The following is a 21,837-nucleotide window of genomic DNA, read 5'->3' as shown; positions in this document are numbered from 1 at the left end:
CCGCCGGAGCATCCCCTGCGCCCCGGAGCATCCCCGCTCCCGCTCCCGCTCCCGCCGATCCCTCTCCCGGGCTCCCCCCGCGGCCACGCCCCCCGACCACTCCCTCCTCGTTCCATTGGCCTTCGGGGCGGGGGGGGCGTGTCCGGCGGGGCCGCTATTAAACATCCCATGGCCGCCCGCAAAAAGGGGCCGCGGGCGGGCGGGAGCGCAGAGCGGGCGGGCGGCGGGCACCGGGCCGGCTTCGGCGTCCCCCAGCTGCTGGATCTTACACCCCTGCCCTCCACACGCACCTCCCTCGCGGGCCGCGGCAGGTAAGAAGCGCCTTCTCCATCCTTTCGAGTCGCCCACCCGCCCCCCCTCAGCCCCGTCCTCCCGGAGCGCAGCCCCCCGAGGGGGAGGCGATCCGCGATGCTGTGTCGCGACACCGCGAGATAAAGCTCCCCTTGCGTGCCCCGGCTTGGAGGGGGAACTCCTGCATTTCTCACGCCCCCATCCCCGAGCTATTCTCAGTGCCTGGAATAATTCGATAGGTATGGCTGGAGCGCCCGAGCATCTGCTTCCAGCATCTGTTTGTGCTTATAACTTTCCATGCACCAGCTGCTCCCCCCATCCCCCCCGGGATATTTTATCCTGGGGAAGGGCTGGAAGTTCGCATGACAACTCCGTGTCGCTCAAGGCGCGCCGCTCCATCCCTTTCCCTTCTTCTCGCCTGTTGTTCCTGCACAAGAGCCAGGGCAGAAGCAGCGAGTCCCAGCGCTCAGATGCGTGTTTTTGAGTGTCCGGAGTGCTTTAGGGGGGTGTGAAATGAACCTGTAGCTTCATTCATTGGCAGCATGGAAACGGTGAGGTTTCTTTATTTCAGAGCAGCCTGCTAAAATATAATAAAAAAAAAATAATAAGAAGGAAAAAACCCCCGCAGGCTGTGAAGAGCTGTATTGTTTCAGCTTAGTTCCTGACAGTTACAGGAAAAAATACTGATAAGCAAAGGCAGATGGGTTCGAGGGTTCGGTGCCCGGGGCGGGGGCAGGAGGGGACCCGCAGGTGTCCGGGTTAAGCGGGACCCGCAGCTCTGTCCCCGCAGCTCTGTCCCCGCAGCTCTGTCCCCGCAGCTCTGTCCCCGCAGCTCTGTCCCTGCCGCCCTGTCCCTGCCGCCTCCGCGCCCCGCGGGCTGCCCGCACTTGTCTCTGTGCCTCAGCCTTACCTTTACACTTGTTTGCTTTTCCATCCTCGCAGCCGGTGCACCACGTACACCCCCTGGTGATGGCTGTTCCACTCGTAGTTATTTTGTCATCGGCTACAAATACCCCGAGCGCGTCTCCTTGGCAAGACAGCAGATGCAAACGCCACTTGTCCTCTTTCTCCTATTTCTTCGCACCCATTTCCCTACATAATCTGATCATTTTTTTTATTTATTTTATTTTTTATTTATTTTTTCCCCCACTGCCTGTCCGTGAAGGACAGACCTTTCTCCTGCAAGCAGCTCACCACTCCGTGTAACTTGAGTCCTCCCCAGACCAGCGGAGAAGTTCTGGGGAATGACTTTTAAGGAGAAAGGTTACAGGGGTGGCCGTGCCCGGCAGCCAGGGAGCAGGAATGTGGGAACGGGCTTCGCTGGGGCGAGAAGCTCCTTTGTTCTGTTTTCCGAGGGCAGCAGGGAAGGCGCTTGGCTGAGGTGGTGCTGGTGCTCTCTTGGCAACATGTGCCCGGCTCTCTCCGCAGGGCTGTGTGGCGTCAGCCTGGGAATAACCGCTCCAAGCGCTCGTTAGTGCTCCTCTCCACCCCCCCTCTCCTTGCACTTCTGAGTTTTGCCTCAGTCTTTAACCTTCTGCACAAATTCCCTTCGAGCTGCTCGTTGCAGAGTTTAACGTGCGGTGTGAGCTCTTTCCCCAGGGAAGGGCTGCAGGGGGGTGCTGAGGGAAAAGCGAGGTTTGGGCTCCTCATCGTGGCATTTCCCCAAATGCTGGCTCAGAAATGCTGCAGATGCAGCACAGCCCCGTTTTTCCCGACTCCTCCAAGCATCCCCTCACAGCAGAGCAAGCCAGGGCTCTCCCATCCCATCCCATCTCATCCCTTCCCAGTAATGCTGTGTCAGTGCCAGTGCTGGTAATTACAAGCTGCGTTGCTTGTTCTCCCTTCCAGGAGGAAAGGTAACCTGGATTAATAATAATAATAATAACACACCTAGTGATGATTGAATTTCCAGCTGCATGTGTGTGTCTGGCTGCGCTGGGCTCAGTTACACAAATGCTGGGCTGAGTTGGTGGGCACTGGGCTGGCTCTTTTTGTCTGGGGAGGTTTGAGGGGCTGGTCCCACACTGGCATTTTTGGTGCCACCAGCAGCTGATGCCGGGGTGGGGAGGGGGGCAGAAGCCTTGCTCTGCCTTGGAGCAGCAGGTGGATTAGCAAAATGAGAAGTATCATTGGATTTTCATGCTGGTTGTGTCTGGGATTTTGGGGAGGACCTCTGGTGAAGGTCAGGGTGAACACTGGTCAGGTGTGTGGCTGGGCAGCCAGTGGATCCAGTGGGGGTTTCACAGGAACTGCCACGAGCAGGAGTGAGATCAGACCTGCTGCCTGGTCCCTGTGCACGGGGCTGGTCCTGCTCCCATCCCACACATCCCGGCATCCTCCCCACTCTGAGCACTCACAGGGATGAGAGGCAGTTAGTGCTGTAAAAGCAAGAAGAGGACTGTGCTGCAGTGGAACATGCCAGCAACCTGCAAAGGTGTCCCCAGGCACACCCCTGGATTTAGGGATCCTTAGGGCCAAGTGGGTGCAGGTCCACCAAGGACACAGCAGCCACTGAGCAGCCAGGGAGGAGAAATGCTGTGCAAGGTGCAGTAGGTAGAAGGTGCTCAGCCCTTCGGGGGAGGAATGTGACAATGCAGGATACCTAATTCAGGTCTCAAACTTCTAAATGCAGCCAGCTCGCTGCAGGAAGCTCCATTAGGATTTCAGTGATTTGTGGAATTCAAACAAATGTCCTCAGGTCAAGACTTTTGTGGGGGAAGCTGCATAGTCAGACACTTCAGACTTTACAGCTTATCTTTCCCTCCACCACAAGTTTTCCTCTAAAATCCAGAAGACAATGCAGGGGAAAAAAAAAATGAACTCCAGACTTCAAAATAAACTGTTTCCTGGGCTGTGTATTTCCATCAGCTTGGAACAAAACAGACTTTGACCGTGGAAGTCAAACATGACTGTGATTATAGGATGTGGTTTGTAAGTGATCGATTTGCAGAGCAGTGCAATGGCTTTTCAAGAAGTTTTTTTGTGTGGAATGTATTAACAGTAATTTCGCTTCCCTGCTGTGTTCAGGTTTCTAATCAAAGTGTTTTTCAGCCAAAACAAAAATAATTTAAGTGAGCATTAAAAGAATTCTTTTGTATTTTTGAGAATGATATCCTGATGGGAATGAAAAACCCCGAGAACAAAAAGGTGTGAGGGAGGGGGGAAAGTGGATCCTTAGGCAGTTGTCTAAGTAAGAATAAATGTACAGAATAAGTAAGAGGGCAGCTACACTGTAAGTGTTCATTGCTGAGAGCTGTGCTCAGAGTGGGCATTACTGAACCTATTGAGAGCTGCCAAAATGTCTTGTAGGAGCTGAAGTCACAGATGACTAATCTTGGCAAGTAGGCATCGGGACACATTCTTGCACAACAAACAGGAGTGAGGAAGAAAGAGGGGGTAAAAGTAAAACCTGAAGAGGTCCTGGAGGGAAGAGCAGCCCGCAAGGAGCTGAGAGCACGATGATGGTGCTGTTTGTCACCTGCTCTTTTCCTAACAGGTGTTTGCTGAGCTAAAGCCCTTGTAATGTGGCTGAAGGATGTGGGAGGGCTGAGGGACTGTTTGAAATCTCTCAAGTTTTTGGAACGTCTCTGCAGGGCTTTAGGAGCTGCTGTTGGGAAAGGAGAAAACATCTTATCTACAACTGTTGTGGGATTCGAGTCAGAGGAAGAGACAGTACTGAAGCCACTGGGGGACAGAGGTCCTGGTGGGAAGGGATTGTGCTCCACAGTGGCTGCAGTTTTGTTGGGTTTTGGACAAACTCAGATGAATTTTGATAACACTAATTTAGGGAGAGCATCGTGATTTAATCCCCTGCTATGGTAAATGGTTCTGAAGTCTCCTCTGCCATGACAAAGGGACAGCAGACATTCCCCAGCACTCGGGTTTAGCCTTGTCTCCTGCATGGGGCAAGTGTGGATGGAGCAGTGGCATCAGTGCCTCTCTCCTGCAGCATTTCAATCCCATTTCCTGATACACAGAACACGACTTAATGGATGACGCACTTGTTAAAAGCTGAACCTGGGTCTAAGCCAGACCTCCCCGAAACAAGTTTGGTGGCTTCTACCCTCAGGAAGAAGGTTTTGTAGCCTCTCAGCTGAGTCTTAATTGGTGATGTTTAAGGCCCATGGGACACTTGGAGCCGCTACCTGTTGGAGGTGGAATCAGCTGCCTCGGGCTCCCGAGGGGAAGGTGCTGGTTCTTGCTACTAAAGGTGTTATGAAGACACTCAGCTGGTTCTACTCCACTGTAACCTTTTGGTAGTTGCATCATTGCAAGGTTTAGTTTGCTTTGTCCAACTTATGCCTGATATGGGTGTAAAACCCGTGGAGATCCCAGTGAGTTTCTGGAGTTAAAGAGGAACCAATGCAACCCTCATTCCTGCTGTTTGCAGAGAGTACACAGCTCACTCTTCCAGCTTAATTAAAAAAATTAAATGAGATCTAATTTCATGGAAACCTCTGCTATTTGCACTTCCCAGGTTTATTGCTTTTCTCTGTACACGCCACCTTCCCTTTTGCAACTCCCTGGTTTGTCGTTGACAAACAGTCTGGGGGACAGGTTGTAAGTCACCACAAACATCTCCAGTATTTGTGTTTGAGCAGATGGATGTTAAAGGGAGTTGTTTGTTTCCCGATACACAGAAAGCACAGTTGCAAATAGCAGAGAGATTCTCTGCATGTCCAGCTTTAAAGTGAATATTGCTCAGGGCCTTGTGTGACACGATGCCTTCGGGGCTTTCCCTGGGGAGGAGCAGTGACTTCCTCACAGTGATGACGTGACTCCTGTCCATGCACAGTTGTGATCGCTGAGCATTGCTCAGAGTGTTATTAAGAAAAAAGAAAACTTCCTGCAGGTCTGCAGGAGGAATTTAACTTGATCCTTTCAGGTTTGATTCCTTGTCCTGTCCCTCCAGGAGCTAACACGACGTTTCTCTTTCTCTTGCAGACCATGCCCTCTCTATGACGGTTGCTTGCTGAGCTAACTCTGCATGCCAGAAGACTGTCCTTGGTTGATCCAGGGGCTCTTGGGGACTCCGGCCTCTCCCCGGTTTTTCCGTGTGTGTGTGTTCCTCTAGAACTTTCAAAACTGTTTCTCCAAAGGGTTTTGCAGAAACTCAGACTGTTTTCTAAAGCAGAAGCACCTCAGTCCACAGCAGTAGTGATGGGCAGCGTGCGAACCAACCGCTACAGCATCGTGTCTTCGGAGGAGGACGGCATGAAGCTGTCCACCATGGCCGTGGCCAACGGCTTTGGGAACGGGAAGGGCAAGGTACACACCAGGCAGCAGTGCAGGAGCCGCTTTGTCAAAAAAGACGGCCACTGCAACGTCCAGTTTATTAACGTGGGGGAGAAGGGACAGCGATACCTGGCAGATATCTTCACCACCTGCGTGGACATCCGCTGGAGGTGGATGCTGGTTATCTTCTGCCTGACCTTCATCCTCTCCTGGCTTTTTTTTGGCTGTGTGTTTTGGTTGATTGCACTGTTGCACGGGGATCTGGAGAACCAAGAGAACAGCAAACCTTGCGTCTCTCAAGTGAGCAGCTTCACCGCAGCCTTCCTGTTCTCCATCGAGACCCAGACCACGATCGGCTACGGCTTCAGGTGCGTCACGGACGAGTGCCCCATCGCGGTGTTCATGGTGGTTTTCCAGTCTATAGTGGGCTGCATCATCGATGCCTTCATCATTGGGGCCGTCATGGCAAAGATGGCTAAGCCAAAAAAGAGAAACGAAACTCTGGTGTTCAGCCACAATGCCGTGGTGGCCATGAGAGACGGGAAGCTGTGCCTGATGTGGCGCGTTGGGAACCTGAGGAAAAGCCACTTGGTGGAGGCGCACGTGAGAGCGCAGCTCCTCAAATCCAGGATCACGTCAGAAGGGGAGTACATCCCCTTGGATCAGATAGACATCAACGTGGGGTTTGACAGCGGCATAGACCGGATATTCCTGGTCTCCCCAATCACCATAGTACACGAAATAGATGAGGACAGTCCTTTGTATGACCTGAGCAAGCAGGACATGGACAATGCTGACTTTGAAATCGTAGTAATATTAGAGGGCATGGTGGAGGCCACCGCCATGACCACCCAGTGCCGTAGCTCCTACCTGGCGAACGAAATCCTCTGGGGCCACCGCTACGAGCCCGTGCTCTTCGAAGAGAAAAACTACTACAAAGTGGACTACTCGAGGTTCCACAAAACATACGAAGTGCCCAACACACCCATCTGCAGTGCCAGAGACTTAGCAGAGAAGAAATACATTCTCTCGAACGCGAACTCCTTTTGCTACGAGAACGAGGTCGCCCTCAGCAGCAAAGAGGAGGACGAGATCGACACGGGGGTGCCTGAGAGCATGAGCACAGACACCCACCCCGACATGGACCACCACAACCAGGCCGGCGTGCCTCTGGAGCCGCGGCCGCTGCGGCGGGAGTCGGAAATATGACCGGCGGACTCTTCCTCTCCCTTTTGGTTGAAAGTTTAAAATAAAAACAAAAAAAACAACCCACATCTACCGGTCAAAGGCACGTTGTTGACCTGAGAAGTTGGCCCAGAACAGTTTTCAGACAACGGTACTGTTGAAGAGTGTGGTGTGAAGGCAGCAGACCTGAGAAACCCAGGCTGGTTTTAGGGCTGTCCTCAGAGGAGGGACGACAGAAAGCGAACTCTAAACACAAAGCACTAAACATGTCTAAGTATGAACAGAAGGCACATATGTTGTAGAATAAATTATGTATATATTTTTTTACAAAACTTGAACTTGCAGGCAAGCTTTGGTTGGGTTATTATTATTTTTTTTTTTCAACTTTTTCCAGAATGCTTCTCTCTAGGGAACAAGAATGTTTTTAATGGCATAACAAAGGCAAGGATCTGCCTTATTATTATTATTATAATTATTTTTTAAAAAGCTGCTGCTAACTACATGAACACAAATGGTTATTTTTGTTGCAGTGTAGTTTTTATTTTCTCTTGTGTAATTTAAAAAAAAAAAAAAAAAAGAAAAAAAAGTCAGTGTTGAACTTTTTGGGATGAAAAGCTCGTGATCAGTTCAGAGAGGCCGATGTTGCCAGAAAGTCTAAACTCCTTTTGAGGCCAGTAGTTTGATAGCTAGAATCAATTTCTCTCTTTCCAATTACATAAGGGGCATTATGTAATATCAGGCCAATCAGTAGCCTCCAGCAAAATTATGATTTTTGGGGGGAGAATTTAATTCTCTGTCTAAAGTGAGACAAAATATACGTATACGTAGGAAAAAGTACTAAGTGAAAACTACCTAAGTGGATACCAAAGAAAATGCACAGTTTTGCACAGTGGAGTTTATTTAAAAAAAAAAAAAAAAAAAAAAAAAAGGAACAGGCTGCTTTAAACAAAAAAAAAAAAAATTCAAACCTCAGACACTTTTTTTTGGTTTTGACTTTTTTTCTTTTTTTTTTTTTCTTTTGTTTTTCTTTTTTTTTTCCTTTTTAAGACCTTTATTTTGCACCTTATTCGAAAAGCTTAAGGCTCGGATCTAAAGTGAGCTGGGCCTCCTCTCCTTCCTCCTACTCTTCGATGGGGAAATAAATTCCCTCTTTCCTTGTGAGAAGAAACTCAGCAGCCTGGAGCTGGCCCTCAAGCTCCTCAGCTCCGAGTGGGAAACTGTGCCATGGAGCTGCTGGTGGATGCCAGAGGCCGAGGCTGCAGGAGCACGTGTTTGGGCACGGATGAGCCAAGCAGCAGAGGAACCCCCAGGAAGAGGTTTTTGAGGAGGAAGGAAGAGGAGCAAACAGCTTTGACAGCACAGCACTTGGGAAGGGCAGAGGGATTGCAGGATTTTGTACAAAATGCTTCTCTTCAGCAGGGCAGGGGTGTCAAAAAAGTGTATTTTTCTCTCACGTAGAGAGGGATTGTTTGGGGAGACGAGGCTGCAAAGGGAGGTCCATCCCCTGCCTCCTCTCCCCAAACGAATGGTCAGTGGGTGAGACACCTCACCCAGCTCTGAGCTGATTTGGTCACCCTCAGCCAAGCTCTGGCTCTGGGGGTGTTTTGGCTCCTTCACCCAGAAGGCTTTAAATTCTCTGTGCCTCTAAGATCAAGGAGACAGCGAACCTGTGCTTGGCCCCTGCTCCCCGGGGAGCGGAGCGGGGCGGTGGGGACGATAATCCCGGTCAACTCTTGCAGTATTGGATCACTGTATGCCATTAAAAAACAGCTTGTTCTAGGTCTAATGTCTTCTGCAAATGGATATCTGTGAAGGCCTCTGGCCCCTTCCAGCCCTGCCTGAAAGAAATGCCTGCAATGAAGTGGTTTCTGATGAGATGGTATCTGCAGCGGGTGGGTTCAAAACTGTGGAGACTCGGGGTTGTAAATGTGGATTTGGCTACTGGAGAGGGCAGATGATGAAGTGCAAGTACTGAGGCTGTTACTGGGGTGGGAGGGGAGAAAGGAAAGGAAGGGTGAACACAAAAAGGTGATTTGGTTGCAGTTTCTGGGTCAACAGTGGTGGAGACAATGGAGTGCTGCTAGTGCTGCTAATTGTGATGTTCTTGGAAAAGGAAAAAAAAAAACCTAAACCAAAGAGTATTCAGTGAAACAGAGGGTGCATGAAAACACAGCGGGAAGGGAGGCTGAGTGGGAGAGAGGGGACCTGTTCTCAGGTCAGCATCCCCCAGGTGCACAGTGCTCCCACTAAATGATACTTGAGATATTCGAGGGAGGGATGAGAGATGGGGGATAGGAAATACAGGATTCGTCTCGTTTCTTTAAAACACAAGAAATTCAGAGAGAAAGAGAAAAAAAAAAAATCCCCTCCCCCCTTAACATTTCTGGTGCAGAGGTTTTGGGTTTGTTTGTGTTGTTTTGTTTTTGTTTTTTTTTTCTTCCTGTTTTGTTTTGTTTTTCAAGTCGGTTTTTGCAGAAATATTTTTAAAATGTACATTTTATAAAGTTTATCAAGTATTTTCATATTTAAAGCCAAATGTAAATAGAAGTCTGTAAAGGAGGACAAGGAGAAGACAACGAAAAGGCCACTCAAAGTATCAATTCAGCTCGGCAGTCTCGGCTCACTAGTACTAGATGCTACAGGTTAGCATGATTTTTAGCAAATACTTGCAAGCCTTATAGGACTCCTAATGCTATGAACTTTATTTATTTTCGAGCATGGACTTTTCATTTGAAAACATGTTCTAGTTACTGGCATTTTTCAGAGTTACCAGCTAGTCCTGTCGAGGGGGTGTGTGTTGGGGTAATCCATTACTCTCTGCCGTGTTCTTCTTTTTTTTTTTTTTTTCCCAACCCTTTGTCTTTGCCGACTGAACCTTCCATTGCAGGCTTGCACTCGGCCTCTGGCTCCGGGGAAGCTGCTAAAAACAGACCTGCAATGTAACTCCATGGTACCACTTCCCCTTTCTCCATCGGCTCCGTGTTTCCCAGCCCGGTGTAGGTCAGGCTATTGTAGCACTTCTACAGCAGCAAATGGGGTTAGTCATTTAAAAAAAAAAAGATATTTTTTTAAGGACTAGACAGTGACTGACAGCGTTTCTTCAGTTCCTGTTGATCCTGGGCCAAGCTGATGCTGATTTGGGGGCCCTTTGAACTGACTGAGCTCTACCCACAGGCTCCGCCGGGCTCTGGTTTATCCAGGATCCAGTTGGCTCGCACAGAAGGTTTATACTGTATCTTGCTTAGGGGCTGGGGGGGAATATGTTATTTCTGCCCTTCCCTGAAAATACTTGAATGAGACACATTGTCTAAACCATAATATTGTGTACAGTGACAAAAGCGTTCCGGGGGCAGCCGGGGATGGTTCCCTTCCTTCCCCCGTCTCTTCCGTGCGAGTTGGCCTTGGTGAAGCAGCAAAGGCTGGAAATCCTGACTTTATCAGCTGGGGTTGGTGACACTCTCCCAGCCACGAGACACTTTCTGTGGGGTTAGTTTAGCACTCTCTCGTCTCGGGAAAGACAAAGGGTTCAGATATTTAATTTGTTTTCTCTTAGGTCTTCTTTTCTTTCATAATGGATTACAAGGTAAAACTGAGAAGTACTGTAATGTCTTTAAATTATGGCTGCTCACCACCATTGTGAAGTAGAAGGTGCTGCATAGTTGCCACTCCACAGCCAACGAGAAGCTGATTTTGTAAGGACTTTTGGCCTGCAGCTGTTGTAAGGTGAACAATCTTGGCATCTGACAGTTGTCCATGACTATTTTCCTGTTTGCAGCCTTTTTGTATCAAAGTCTTCCTAATGTACTGCACAAATTGTGGATTGTACAGATTTTTATATATTATGTCTTATTTTATTATTTCTAAATAAATAAAAAAAAATAATTGAGAATGAGCTGGTGTGTGCAGCATGTGTGTAAACAAGGGGGGACGTGGGCCTGGGGGGGTTATGGAGCTGTGGTTGTGGTTGTCTGCGCACAGTCATTGTCTGAAGCACTTTAGGAAGAGACAGATGGTTCTCTGCCTTGACAAAAGGCAGGAGGAGGAAAGGTGATCCCACTGTTACTTCCCACATGAGAACACAAACACGGTGTAAGGCAACTTGCACCAAAGGAAGATCTGCCCCAGACAGATCAAGGGCTTTTCTTAAGGTCATACCTGGGGCTTCAGAGCTCCAGGTCATTGGCTACAAGTTGCATCAAATGGTAAAGCAGCTCAAAGTCTGCACAAAGTCCAAAGCAGGGGAAGGGGGGGATCAAAGCCCAGAGCATCAGCGAGCGCATTGAAAGATTGGGCAAGGGATTAAAAAATTAAGCAGGAAACTCATCTTGAAATCCCCGTGTTTCATGTCTGCCTGGAACATCTCCTTATTGAAATGATGTTCCTCAGCTCAGCTCAATTCCAAACACGCTCTGTAATCTCCACCCAGGCCTCATTTCCCTGGAGCCCCGAGCCTGGTGGCACCAGCACGGGGGGTTTGTGTGACAGACCAGGGAAGAGCAGTGGGGACAGGCTTTGGGGAACCAGAAAGAGCCCTGATGCCCTTATTTGTGTGGGCTGGAAAAGCTCCTTGCCCGTTTGTGCGTGGCCTCTAGGGCAGATACTGAGGCTGCACAGCTGTGACTCAGCTCCAAAGTGCTGATCTAACGGGAATCAAACACCCTGCCACGGCTGAGGGAGCATCTCAGGCCAGTTCTGACCCCTCTGCTGATTTTCCAACCTTTTTATCAGCCCCTAATGCCATTAAATGATGCCTGGGATGGAGCCCTGACCCTGCCTAGCAGGACTCCATTTATAAATTCAAATTTACTTTTCAGATCTAATGGTCTCCTGGAAAGCTTATAATAATAATTGCAGGGCTGGATTTAGAGATACAGATTAGCTGTCACAGCCTGGATCTGCTTATTCTCCCCGCTGAAAAGCATCCTCTGAGAGAGCTGCTCAGGGCTCTGATGTTTCTGCAGGGACAGTGGTCAGGGACCACTCTCAGCCTGTTTTCCCATTCCCTAAATCATTAGCACCCTCTCCAGTCAGTGCCTCTCCCTCCTCTCGCCGGCCACTGGTCCTGCCGAGGGGAGTCAGCACAAATCCAGCAGCAGAGCACAGCTGCACATTTTGGGAGCTAGCGAGGCAATCCTGAGCTCTCCTCCTTCCCAGACAAGCTGGATGCATCCAGGATGCGCTGCAGGCTCCAGGAATGTGCTGCCTGAATCCAGGCAGAGGGAGTAAAAGCCACGGAACAGCAGCAGGACAGAGGCACTGGCACTGCTGTGGGTGCTTGTGCAGGGTCAGAGGAAGCTGCAGGAAGCAACTGGTCCCTCTTTTCCCCAGTTTTCTCACCCAACAGGACAGAAAATGGAAGCAATGAGAATTATGGAAAAGTCAAGAATGTAAAAATGAAATGCAAGTCTCGAAAACATGTATTTACAGTCTGTAATCCAGCACTAATGTTTTCAGCTTGTTGGAGTGTGCAAATCCAGGTTGTTACACACAAGCCAAGGCATTTTATAGTTTTGGGTGGGCAGGACAGGAAGGGGCTACAAACACACCTGTTCCAGCAATTTAGGCATTTTATATTATTCTTTAAAAATAAAACTGCTGCTCTTGCCTTTTCCTTCCTTACTGGCTTGGATTTCAACCCACAGGTACTGGCAAGAGATTTTATTTTTAAAAAATCTGCATTGGGAATCATATAAATGATATTTTGATTAAATTGTGAAATCCCTACTGAATCCCTCTGGTTGGGAAGCAAAAGGGAGTTGTGAACTGTGGCACAGATCACAGAATGGGTGGGAAGGGACTTCTGGAGACCAGCTGCCCTTGTTGGATATCTTCCTCCTTTCATGTCCCAGCAGTAACAAACTTCAGGATAACTCAGGAAACAAGGTCAAAAACAAGTCTGAGGTCTTGTCTGCCCAAACTTGACCTTATTGTGGTTATTCCTTGTAACCAGCAGTAGGAGGGAGGATCCCCCAGGTAACCCCTGCTCCCTCCTGCTGCAGGGGGTGTGCTGGGGGAGCAGGGAGGGCTCTCGCTTTCCAGGATTGATATTTCCCTAACTTTTTGTAAAGGCAAAACATCCTGCCGTGCACAAAGTATGTTTGATATGCAAATCAGCTCATTAATTACAATGCCTCTCATGGAATGCCTCCTGGCTGTGCCTGTGTTTGGTGCAGAAGCAGCAGGGACACAGTCTGGGGCTCACTGGTGCTGCTGCTCCAGCCTGGAAACCAACACTCAGCTCTAAATAAAGAGCAAAGCCAGAGCACTCCGAGGTCACCACCTCAGAAATCTTCTTGATTATTAGGCTTTGAGAAAGACCTGGCTGCTGGTGTTGCCCAAGACAAATGGACTCCGAGATGCTGCTTCCACTGAACTCATTATTGGAGTTTAATTGATGTGTAATGGACTGTTCACAGGAAGGGATGGATCCCTATAGTTTAAGAGCACAGGATCTGTATGGGCAGGGCTGCATCTCACCCTGGGGCACAGAGACTGCCCAGAGAAATCACACTGCTTTGGTTCTGTGTTTGAAATCTTCTAATATTCTTAAATGGTGCAGTGGCTTTGTACTGGGAAGGATGAATATCACCTTTAACCAAAGCAGCTCCATCCTTACCCCTGGATTTTTGTGTGATCCTTTGCATGCACACAGAGAATGCAAGACAGCCCAGAAAAGCTTTTCTTTTTCCCTTTTCCCGTGTTGGTACTTGCACTGACTTCACTTCTGCTGGAAGCAGATCAAAAGTTGGTGTTTTTCTCTGTTTACACCCAAGGCAAGGGAGCTTTGGCTGACTGCAGGTGACTCAGGATACCTCTGTGATGGAAACAGAAGGAATTCCATCCTGCCTTCTGCAAAGAGGGTTTGGCAAGAGATGTCTGTCCTCTAATAAAAAGCCCATCAGCTAATTGAAGAAGAAGAAAAAAAGCCTTAAAGGAAAAATGAAGTGAATAAAGGTGTGGAGCAGCTCAAATGCATACACTGCATTTCAAAAATGCTCACCTGAAGGACACCTGTCTGCAGGATTTGGGGGGATTACAATGACCCTTCTGGAGAAGGGAAAGCAATTAATTCAAGGGAGGAAAGCAGAATGTCTTGGCTTTTTGCCTTGCAGAGGCTGTGCTGATGGAGGATGGGGCTCCTGGGGCTCACAGTGTCCTTGGATTCCCTTCTCCCCTCTGGATCTGCCCAGCCCCAGCTCTGATCCCTGTGGGAAGTGGGCTCAGTGAGTGGCACAGGGGTACAGAGGCTGTGACTCTCCTCCATGCCCTGGGCACGGGCACTGCTGTTGGCAAGGAAGCCAAGGGATTAAAAGCAATTAGTGAAGCCCTGACTTACCCTAATTAGAGCCAATACTGGAGCTCTATTAGAGCCTTTATCTCGAGTCCTCCAAAGCTTTCTCCCAAGGGTCTCTGGAGTTTATTTCTGCCCTTCTCATTCCTCCTCCCTTCTTCCCTCTCCCCTCCCAGTGATGCTCTTCACCAGGCTTTGATCTCAAGGGCCCCTGTGGGTTTGGTATTTACCTTTAGAGTTGCACCATTTTAATGTAGCTGGAGCGTGTTGGTATTTTCAGTATTTGTAGCTCCTGAACTGCTGTGATGAAATGCTGCTGCAGCCCCTGTGATCAGTGTTTCATGGGCTGGGGCTGCCAGAGCTGCCGTGCCTGTCCCTCGCCGTGGTATCCGGCAGCTTTTCTCTCGAATTAACTCAAGGTATGCATTGGCTGAACATCTTTAGAACCCTTGGGCAAACAGACCGTGTAAGATTCATAAATTAATGCAAATCAGAATCAAATGTGTCAGCCCAGCTCCCCCAGGAATCCCTGGACCTCAGCATGTTGTGACAGTTCTTGTTTAAGCAAATCTGGATCCTTCGGTGCGAATAATGAGAGCACTTCCATCCAAGTGGCATTACCAGGGAGCCCAATGTGCCATTCTCCTGCTTGAAACTATGGGCTCATCAGATATAAATTAAACCACTGGGAGGGAGCAGGAAGAAGAAATGTGAGCAGCATTTGCATGGATTGTCCCTCTTTTTCGTTGGCAGCAGGAATCTCATCGTGGCACCTCTTCCATGACACTGTTATAGAAAGTGATTAAAAGTCCCAGCCTGTTGTATTCTGGGTTTTCACACTTGGAGATTTTGTTACACATGTAAATGATTTGCATGTATTTGAGATACAATTAATTATGCACTACTTGAAAGCCTCAAGGCACACACTTCAAATCCTGCAGGTGTTTCCTTCCACGGATGTTTCCATGTCGCTGGAAAGACTGACTTGGATGCTGATTTGATGATGGGTGTTCAAGAGGAACCTTCCCAATGTGTTTACAGATGATTTTATCTACTCTAAAGGCTCATGGAGTTTTGCTCATACCCAGGTCATCATCCATGGAACATGTAAACCTTGGGACCGTCTGTGACCAGAGCAGCTGGGATCTGCTTTTTGCTGTGACCTCCCTCCTGCTCTGTGCCCAGCACAGGAAGGACAGAGACCTGTTGGGCTGAGGCCACAAAGATGATTAGAGGGATGGGACACCTCTCCTGTGAGAAAAGACTGAGAGTTTTTGTTCAGCCTGGAGAAGAGAAGGCTCCCAGCTGGGACTTTGGGCAAGGGCCTGGAGGGACAGGACACAGGGAATGGCTTCCCACTGCCAGAGGGCAGGGTTAGATGAGATATTAGGAAAAAATTCTTTCCTGTGAAGGTGGGGAGGCCCTGGCACAGGTTGCCCAGAGCAGCTGTGGCTGCCCCATCCCTGGAAGTGTCCAAGGCCAGGTTGGACGGGGCTTGGAGCAACCTGGGCTAGTGGGAGGTGTCCCTGCCCGTGGCAGGGGGTGGCACTGGATGAGCTTTAAGGTCCCTTCCAACCCAGGCCATTCTGTGACTCTTTGTAGCAGTGCTGTGAGTCCATTCTGTGTCCCTCACAAGTGCAGCACTGCACTCTGTGCTCTCAAAAACGTGACACTGCCACTCCAGTCCCTGCCCACCCCAACATCTGCCCAACGAAACACGCTCAGCCCGTTCCAGCACGGGAGATTTTGTTTCAGATAGGACATGACCACATTCCTTCCTTGAAGTTTGTCTCCTCCACATATCAAAAAACGTTAGCAAATAGGCATAATATATGCCCTGGGGAGCAGAGAAAGCTGCTTTTCTTTTTCTTGGCTGGCTTGATTCGTGCTGGAGTTGTGTGTCTTTTCATCTCTGCAGTTGGAGGCACAGCCTAACTCGCAGTGTAAGAGTAGTATGATAAATTGTGGAAAAATTACTTGCTGGCTTTCCTAAGAAACTCTCCTCTGCAGCTCCTCCTCTCGCTGTACTCCTTCCAGAGCCCCAGAATTCATTGCATCAGTGCATGTTATGGCACCTTTGGGATGTGTTAGTCATAAGAATGAAGCTACTGGTGTTTTGCAGGCATATTTTAACTTTGGCTCTCACATGAGAGCTCTGACACATCCGTGCTGTCTGCACATCTGGGTAGCGTTTGCCTGCGGATCCTCCTGAGATTCCAGACCACTCAAAAAAAGGAAACATCTAATTTATATTTGCCAAGGTATGTGGGAGGTCCTTTTGTTACTCTTTGGTGGTGGTGAGGGCTGTTGGGTGCAGGGTTGAGGTGGGATGAAGGCAGGAGCGATGGCTCAGATGGGAACTTTGGGATTGTGCTGGAATGTCCAGCTCCAGCTCTGTCCTTGCTGAGCAGAGGGAGTGGGGACACTGTGTGTGTGCCCAGGTGGGCTCCTGGGTATCATTTTCTTCACTGGGAACACTCACTTTGATCTTCTCAGGCTGGGGATCCCCAGGCTGCACTGCCCCAGCCCCTCAGCACTGTCACTGTGTGATGCTGCTCCATGGGATCCTCCCTCTCCCTGGGACCCACCAGGGATGAGCCAGCACAGCCTCCAGGAGTTTGCTCTGGCACCAGGAGGCTCCTGCTCTCTGCCTCTGCCAGTGGAATTCTGCCCTGTGAGCAGCAGAGCTGGCATGGACCTGGGCTGACCCCAGGTGTGACTCCCTAGAATTCCTTGGGATCTCAGGATTCATCTGTAATTGGGTGTCATTACCTTCTCCTCGGGGTGGTTTGAGATGGGAGCTGATAAGTGAGAGCTCACACCCTCATGGACATTTGCTCCTGGAGGCAGGAGACCCATCAGGGGTTTTTGATCCCAAATGGTGCAATCTGGAGCAATTTCAGTTCACATTCAGAAAAAGGGAGATCAAACCCCACTCTCTGACTTTCTGCCTGTCCACATAAATGTAGAAGAATTCCTGGTTTACCCCTGCAGGTTTAGTGCCTGGTTGGAAAATTTTGTCTCAGGTATTTTAGGCCCAGTCTAGAGCAACCAGCAATGATTGGTCAAATATCTAATATTGTTATCAAATATTTTTTGTCTGTCTTATTATGTATGTCCAGCAGCAAATATATCAAGGTCAGGAAGACTTTAAACAAGAAGGAGTTTTAATAATGATATTCAGGTATATGCATGTATATCAGTCCTTTTATGCTCAGAGTCATTTCCTAATGTTCTCCACATAACCATGATTATTTTATGGAGAAAAAGGGACAAATATGGTCTGAAGGCCAACTTTTCCAGCCTGTCCACATTAAATGTTCTCACACTGAAGAGGCTGTGGCACAGAGAACAGCCTTTTAATTTTTTTCTCTCCCTCAAAATGAATGGCCAGACGGGGATCTGGCAGACAAAAATACACTGAAACAGCAAAGTACAGTCGTTAGGGAAAGTTCTGTTAAATGAAATGTCGTTTTTGTTTTTCCCCTTAGGGAACAATGAGAAAATTTCTCTTTCTGAGCATATCTCTTTCTGAACCAAGCTCTTTGACTGGTCACAACCTGTAATAAAAACGCCACATGCAAGAGAATATATTTAATATTGGGAAGGCAAAATAGAATGATATGATCTGTTTGGGGGGTTGAAGGTAAATGTTTAGACTTTTTTTTTCCTTTAAAATAATCTGTGATAGATGCTGGTTAGCTTGCTGGGAAATGAAATCACGGAGGATTTATGCCATTAATGACAGGCTATGATGTCAAAGACGTTTGGCCCGTGGCCATAACCTTTTGTGTGGCTCTGGTTGATTCTTATAAATAAACAGGCCTGCTCAGCTGCTGCCTGGAGAGGAGTCCCCAGCACTTTGGGAGAGCTGAAAACCGAGCACTTAAAAAAATACTGAGTGAAAAACTGAGGGGGAGGGATGCCCTGCAAGCAGGGCTTTGTCCCCTCAGCATCTCTGCTCGGTGCAGCAGAGCCTGGTTAATGTTTAGAGAAGCCCCAGGTTGCTGCAATAACACCAAAACCAATCTCCCTTCCCAAAGCTCTGCTGGGCTGGGTTGGTTTGCAATTAATGCAAAGCATCGTCAGTAAGGTCCATCCCCACAGGTTTTGTTCCTCTTGTCACATCTGTGGGGTAAAAAAAAGCAGATTGGGTTGGTTTTTATGGTTGTGCCAGTGGCACCCAAGCTCTGGGTGGGCAGGGCAGGAGGGCAGCACCCGGGGGGGAGAGGGGCAAAGCCCCTGGCTGAAGGAACACTGCAAATCCCACTGCAGGGAGACAGGGAAACCCTGCCATGAGTGCACCTTTCACACCTGTCCCCTGAAGGGACTCACAGGCATAATTCCACTCATATTTTGGCAGACAATACCTAGGATTTCCTCGCAGCCATTTGAGCCCTTTGACTCATGGCAGGGCTGCGCTCTGCTCTGATTGGGGTCATTTTTCTTTCCTCACAGACCAGTTTTTCCTTTTGGATTTTGTCTCTGGGGGTTGTGCTGCTCGTGGTTTGCCAGGTGCCAGGCCCTCAGCTGGGTCAGGCAGTGTGGTGGCATTTATTGAATGCCACCCCTTTAAATGTCACCTTTGATTACCATAATTAGCAGCCCCATGATGACCAGTGTTCCAGAGGGTCTTCGAAGTCTGAGCTCTGTGTCCTGCAGGTGTTGGGTTCCCAAAGCCCTGGTGACTTCAGCAGATCCCATCTGAGCTGTGCAGTCCAGCCCTGGCATTTGGATGAGGACCTGGCAGCACACAGGGCCATGACTGGTGAAACAGCTCTGCAGAAAAACAGGTAGGCAGCAGTGACTTTGCAGCCTGAAGGTTGTTCTTGGCTGTGCCAGAGCTAAACCACCTGCCACTGACCACCAGGATGTAAAACATTCTCCCTTCTCCCCTTTTCTTGCACTGAATGAAGGAAAAAAGCCCCAAACAAACAGAAATCCCCCAAAAACACAACAAGAACAACAAAACAAACAAACAAAAACCCCCCAAACCGAAACCAACCAAAACCGAAACAAACCAAACAAAACCAAACCCAAAGCCAAACAAAACAAAACAAAACAAAACAAAACCCCAACAACAACAAAAAACCCCAAACCAAAACACAAAAACATCAAGAAGGCAGAAAATGTTTTATGTCATCATAAAACATTATGGGGAAAAACACTAAAGGATTAGATCCAGTCTGTGGTTCAAGGGAGCTATGAATCCTCAGGATTCTTCCCCCCCCTTTATTACTAGAGACACTTGTTATCACTTTAATAGGGAGAAACAAGTTCCCTGTGTCCTTTTCCAGCCCTAAAAATACAAGGCTATATTTCCCAGATGAGCCTGTGATTGAGGTTTAAGTGTTCAACTAGAATACATTAAAATAGCCTCAGCATCGAGGAGGAGAAGGGAGTCCTGATACCCAGAGGAAAATGGGATGCTTAGGCTAATTACAGAAGTGTAATTATTGGTATTGTCAGATCTTACAATCTAGAATTATTTTTAGGCCCCCATCCAATCCACAGAAGTGTCTCTAAAACAATTGCAAAAGAACTTCACTTGAAGACTGTTTGTTTTGGAAAATCATAAATCTTTGCTCCATTTAAATGTATTTCAGCTCAGAGAGCAATAATATTTTATTTGTTTTGAGAGAAGGCAGGGGCTTATTAAGTATTAATATGTGGTTTGCAGCAGGGGTTAAAGTCCTTTTCTTATTATATACTGTAACTCTGCCCACGAGGCTCCACTCCTGAGGGAGTAGATCTTTCTGCTGAAGGGACTTGAAATTAAAGAAAAATATATTCACAGGGTATAAATATACCCAAAAGAGGGATGCTTTCTGCTCAAAATTCTGTTCCACTGGTGCTAATTAATGGCATGAGCTAATTAACAGCAGTGTATAAATGTGACACCTGGCAGGGCAGTTGCTGAGCTCAGGTAATTGTGCTCCTGGCCAGGGCAAAGGGACCTGACCCATTCCTGTACCAGGCTCCTGCTTCTGAGGCCCTTGAGACCCAGACAGACACTGGGAGTTGTGCCAAGGTCACTCCATGATATTCAGGGCTGAAAATTCCAACTAAGTGTGTTCAGAGAAAGGAAAGGGCTGGAAAATGCCAAGGGGTGGGTACGGGGAGAGGAGGAGATCCTGAGTCAGGGTAGGTGATGCCTGGAAGGGAGTGTTGAAGAGACGTGAGTGAGAATTGTGTTTTTGAGTAAAAACCTCTGGAAACCAACTGCAAATGATGAAAATGCCCTGGGATTTCAGCTTTTAAATCATGCAGGGACTTGGGCAACTGTGGCTCAATCTTGGAATGCACAGAGATGGGGGAGAACCTTCGGGAGGAGATTTTTGTCAAAGGTTCAGGAGGGAGGTTGGTGTTTATTGGATATTTATCAAGACTTTTGATAGCACAAAGACAGCTGCCCTGCTGGTTGAGTGGCCACCAGCCACCTCTGGGCACAGGGAGTGATCCCACAGTCCAGGTCAGTGGTCCTGGTTGGGTCACACTTGGCCTGGTGGTCCAAGGCCAGGCTGGACAGGGCTTGGAGCAACCTGGGCTAGAGGAAACTGCCCCTGCCCATGGCAGGGGGTGTGGAACAAGCTGATCTTTTCTTTCCAACCCAAACCATTCCATGGTTCTATGATTTTATGACTCTGAGCATCCCTTCCTGCCCCGGGGGGGAGATGAAATCCCGTGGGCTGCAGCACCGAGGAAGCACCAGAGAGGGGTCAGGGCTGTTTGCTGCCTGTTTAGTTGCAGTGTACTGTGGATCCAGAAGAAATCAAGAGGGAATATTGGTTGTTTTATTAATTTTTGGGGATGTTTTGAGACTTAAATCTAATTAGAGCCCTGTGAGAGATCCTGAGACGGCAGAGACTCGTCGTTTGTGAATGAAAGGGAACATCGTATTATTTCCACTGCTTTATGCCACAGATTGGAAGGGGAAAATAAATATCCTCGTAGATGAGATAATCCTAGTGGAACAATCCTGTAATAGCTGCTGAAAGCTGTGTGCAAGGCTGAATTGTGAACTTTCAAATAGGAACATTTCCAATGTGTGCAGTGTCTCGCCTCTGATTTAAATTCCCCTAATTCTACCCTTGAAGTTTCTAGTCCTTTACACTTAAAAGGCAGAACTGCTTATTATTTGTGCTTGGGAAATGAGACAAGACCTTTAAAGTCTCAAAATGTGCTTTGTTTTATTTTTCTTTTTCCTTAAGAAAAAATATAATTGCATACAAACTTCAAACCCCTCTAAACAATTCTCATCAGCTGCCTGAAGACTCCCTTGGCTGAATTATAAATCACTATAAATGCACCAAAATAATAATAAAAAAAAAAAGTAGAAAGATCAGGGCATAAATGAGTTTTGGAGCTGTCTAGTCTGGGGTTCTGTAAGGTAATTAAATCAAGGAGACTTTGTGATCTATAGAAGGGTCAATGTACCAGGGCAGTGCTTTGAACCATGGTCTCATTAAGACACAATTGCCTTCTTTGCTTCCCAGATTGTTTATAACAGAGGGCTTATTTCTAAGCAGTCAATAACTGGAGAGCATAAATCACAGAGCAGAAGGAGTTATTCCCAGTTTACAGGCCAGATCCTCAGCTGGTATAAATCACTGTTGCCCCCATGATGTCACCTCAGCCGTGCTTTATTTATACAATCCAAAGATCTGTCTCATACTGTTCTCATTTTATTGGCTTTTATTGACTCATTCTGTAGGCACAGATTTTTCATATATGAAACGAAGGTGGAGATAATTTAAGTGTGTGAAAAGTAATTTTGTGAAATTTTCAAGGGAAAAATCTGAATAGTTCTCTTCCTTCCCCCTTCATTTTATTAA

The 21,837-nt window shown here is 48.0% G+C and overlaps 1 protein-coding gene across 1 annotated transcript; it reads left to right on the top strand.

Annotated features, from left to right (window-relative positions):
• Window positions 1–224: 224 nt before the first annotated feature.
• Window positions 225–7,623, top strand: KCNJ2 (potassium inwardly rectifying channel subfamily J member 2). Its single transcript, XM_027715713.2, has 2 exons — window positions 225–311; window positions 5,236–7,623. The coding sequence occupies exon 2, from the start codon at window positions 5,452–5,454 to the stop codon at window positions 6,733–6,735; it is 1,284 nt and encodes a 427-aa protein (XP_027571514.1). The 5' UTR covers window positions 225–311; window positions 5,236–5,451; the 3' UTR covers window positions 6,736–7,623.
• Window positions 7,624–21,837: the final 14,214 nt, after the last annotated feature.

The sequence above is a fragment of the Pipra filicauda genome, unplaced genomic scaffold (assembly GCF_003945595.2).
Source record: "Pipra filicauda isolate LSUMZ 115617 unplaced genomic scaffold, ASM394559v2 scaffold80_size11013439_pilon, whole genome shotgun sequence".
Classification (NCBI taxonomy): domain Eukaryota; kingdom Metazoa; phylum Chordata; class Aves; order Passeriformes; family Pipridae; genus Pipra; species Pipra filicauda.
This window is presented reverse-complemented; position numbering and strand designations above follow the sequence as displayed.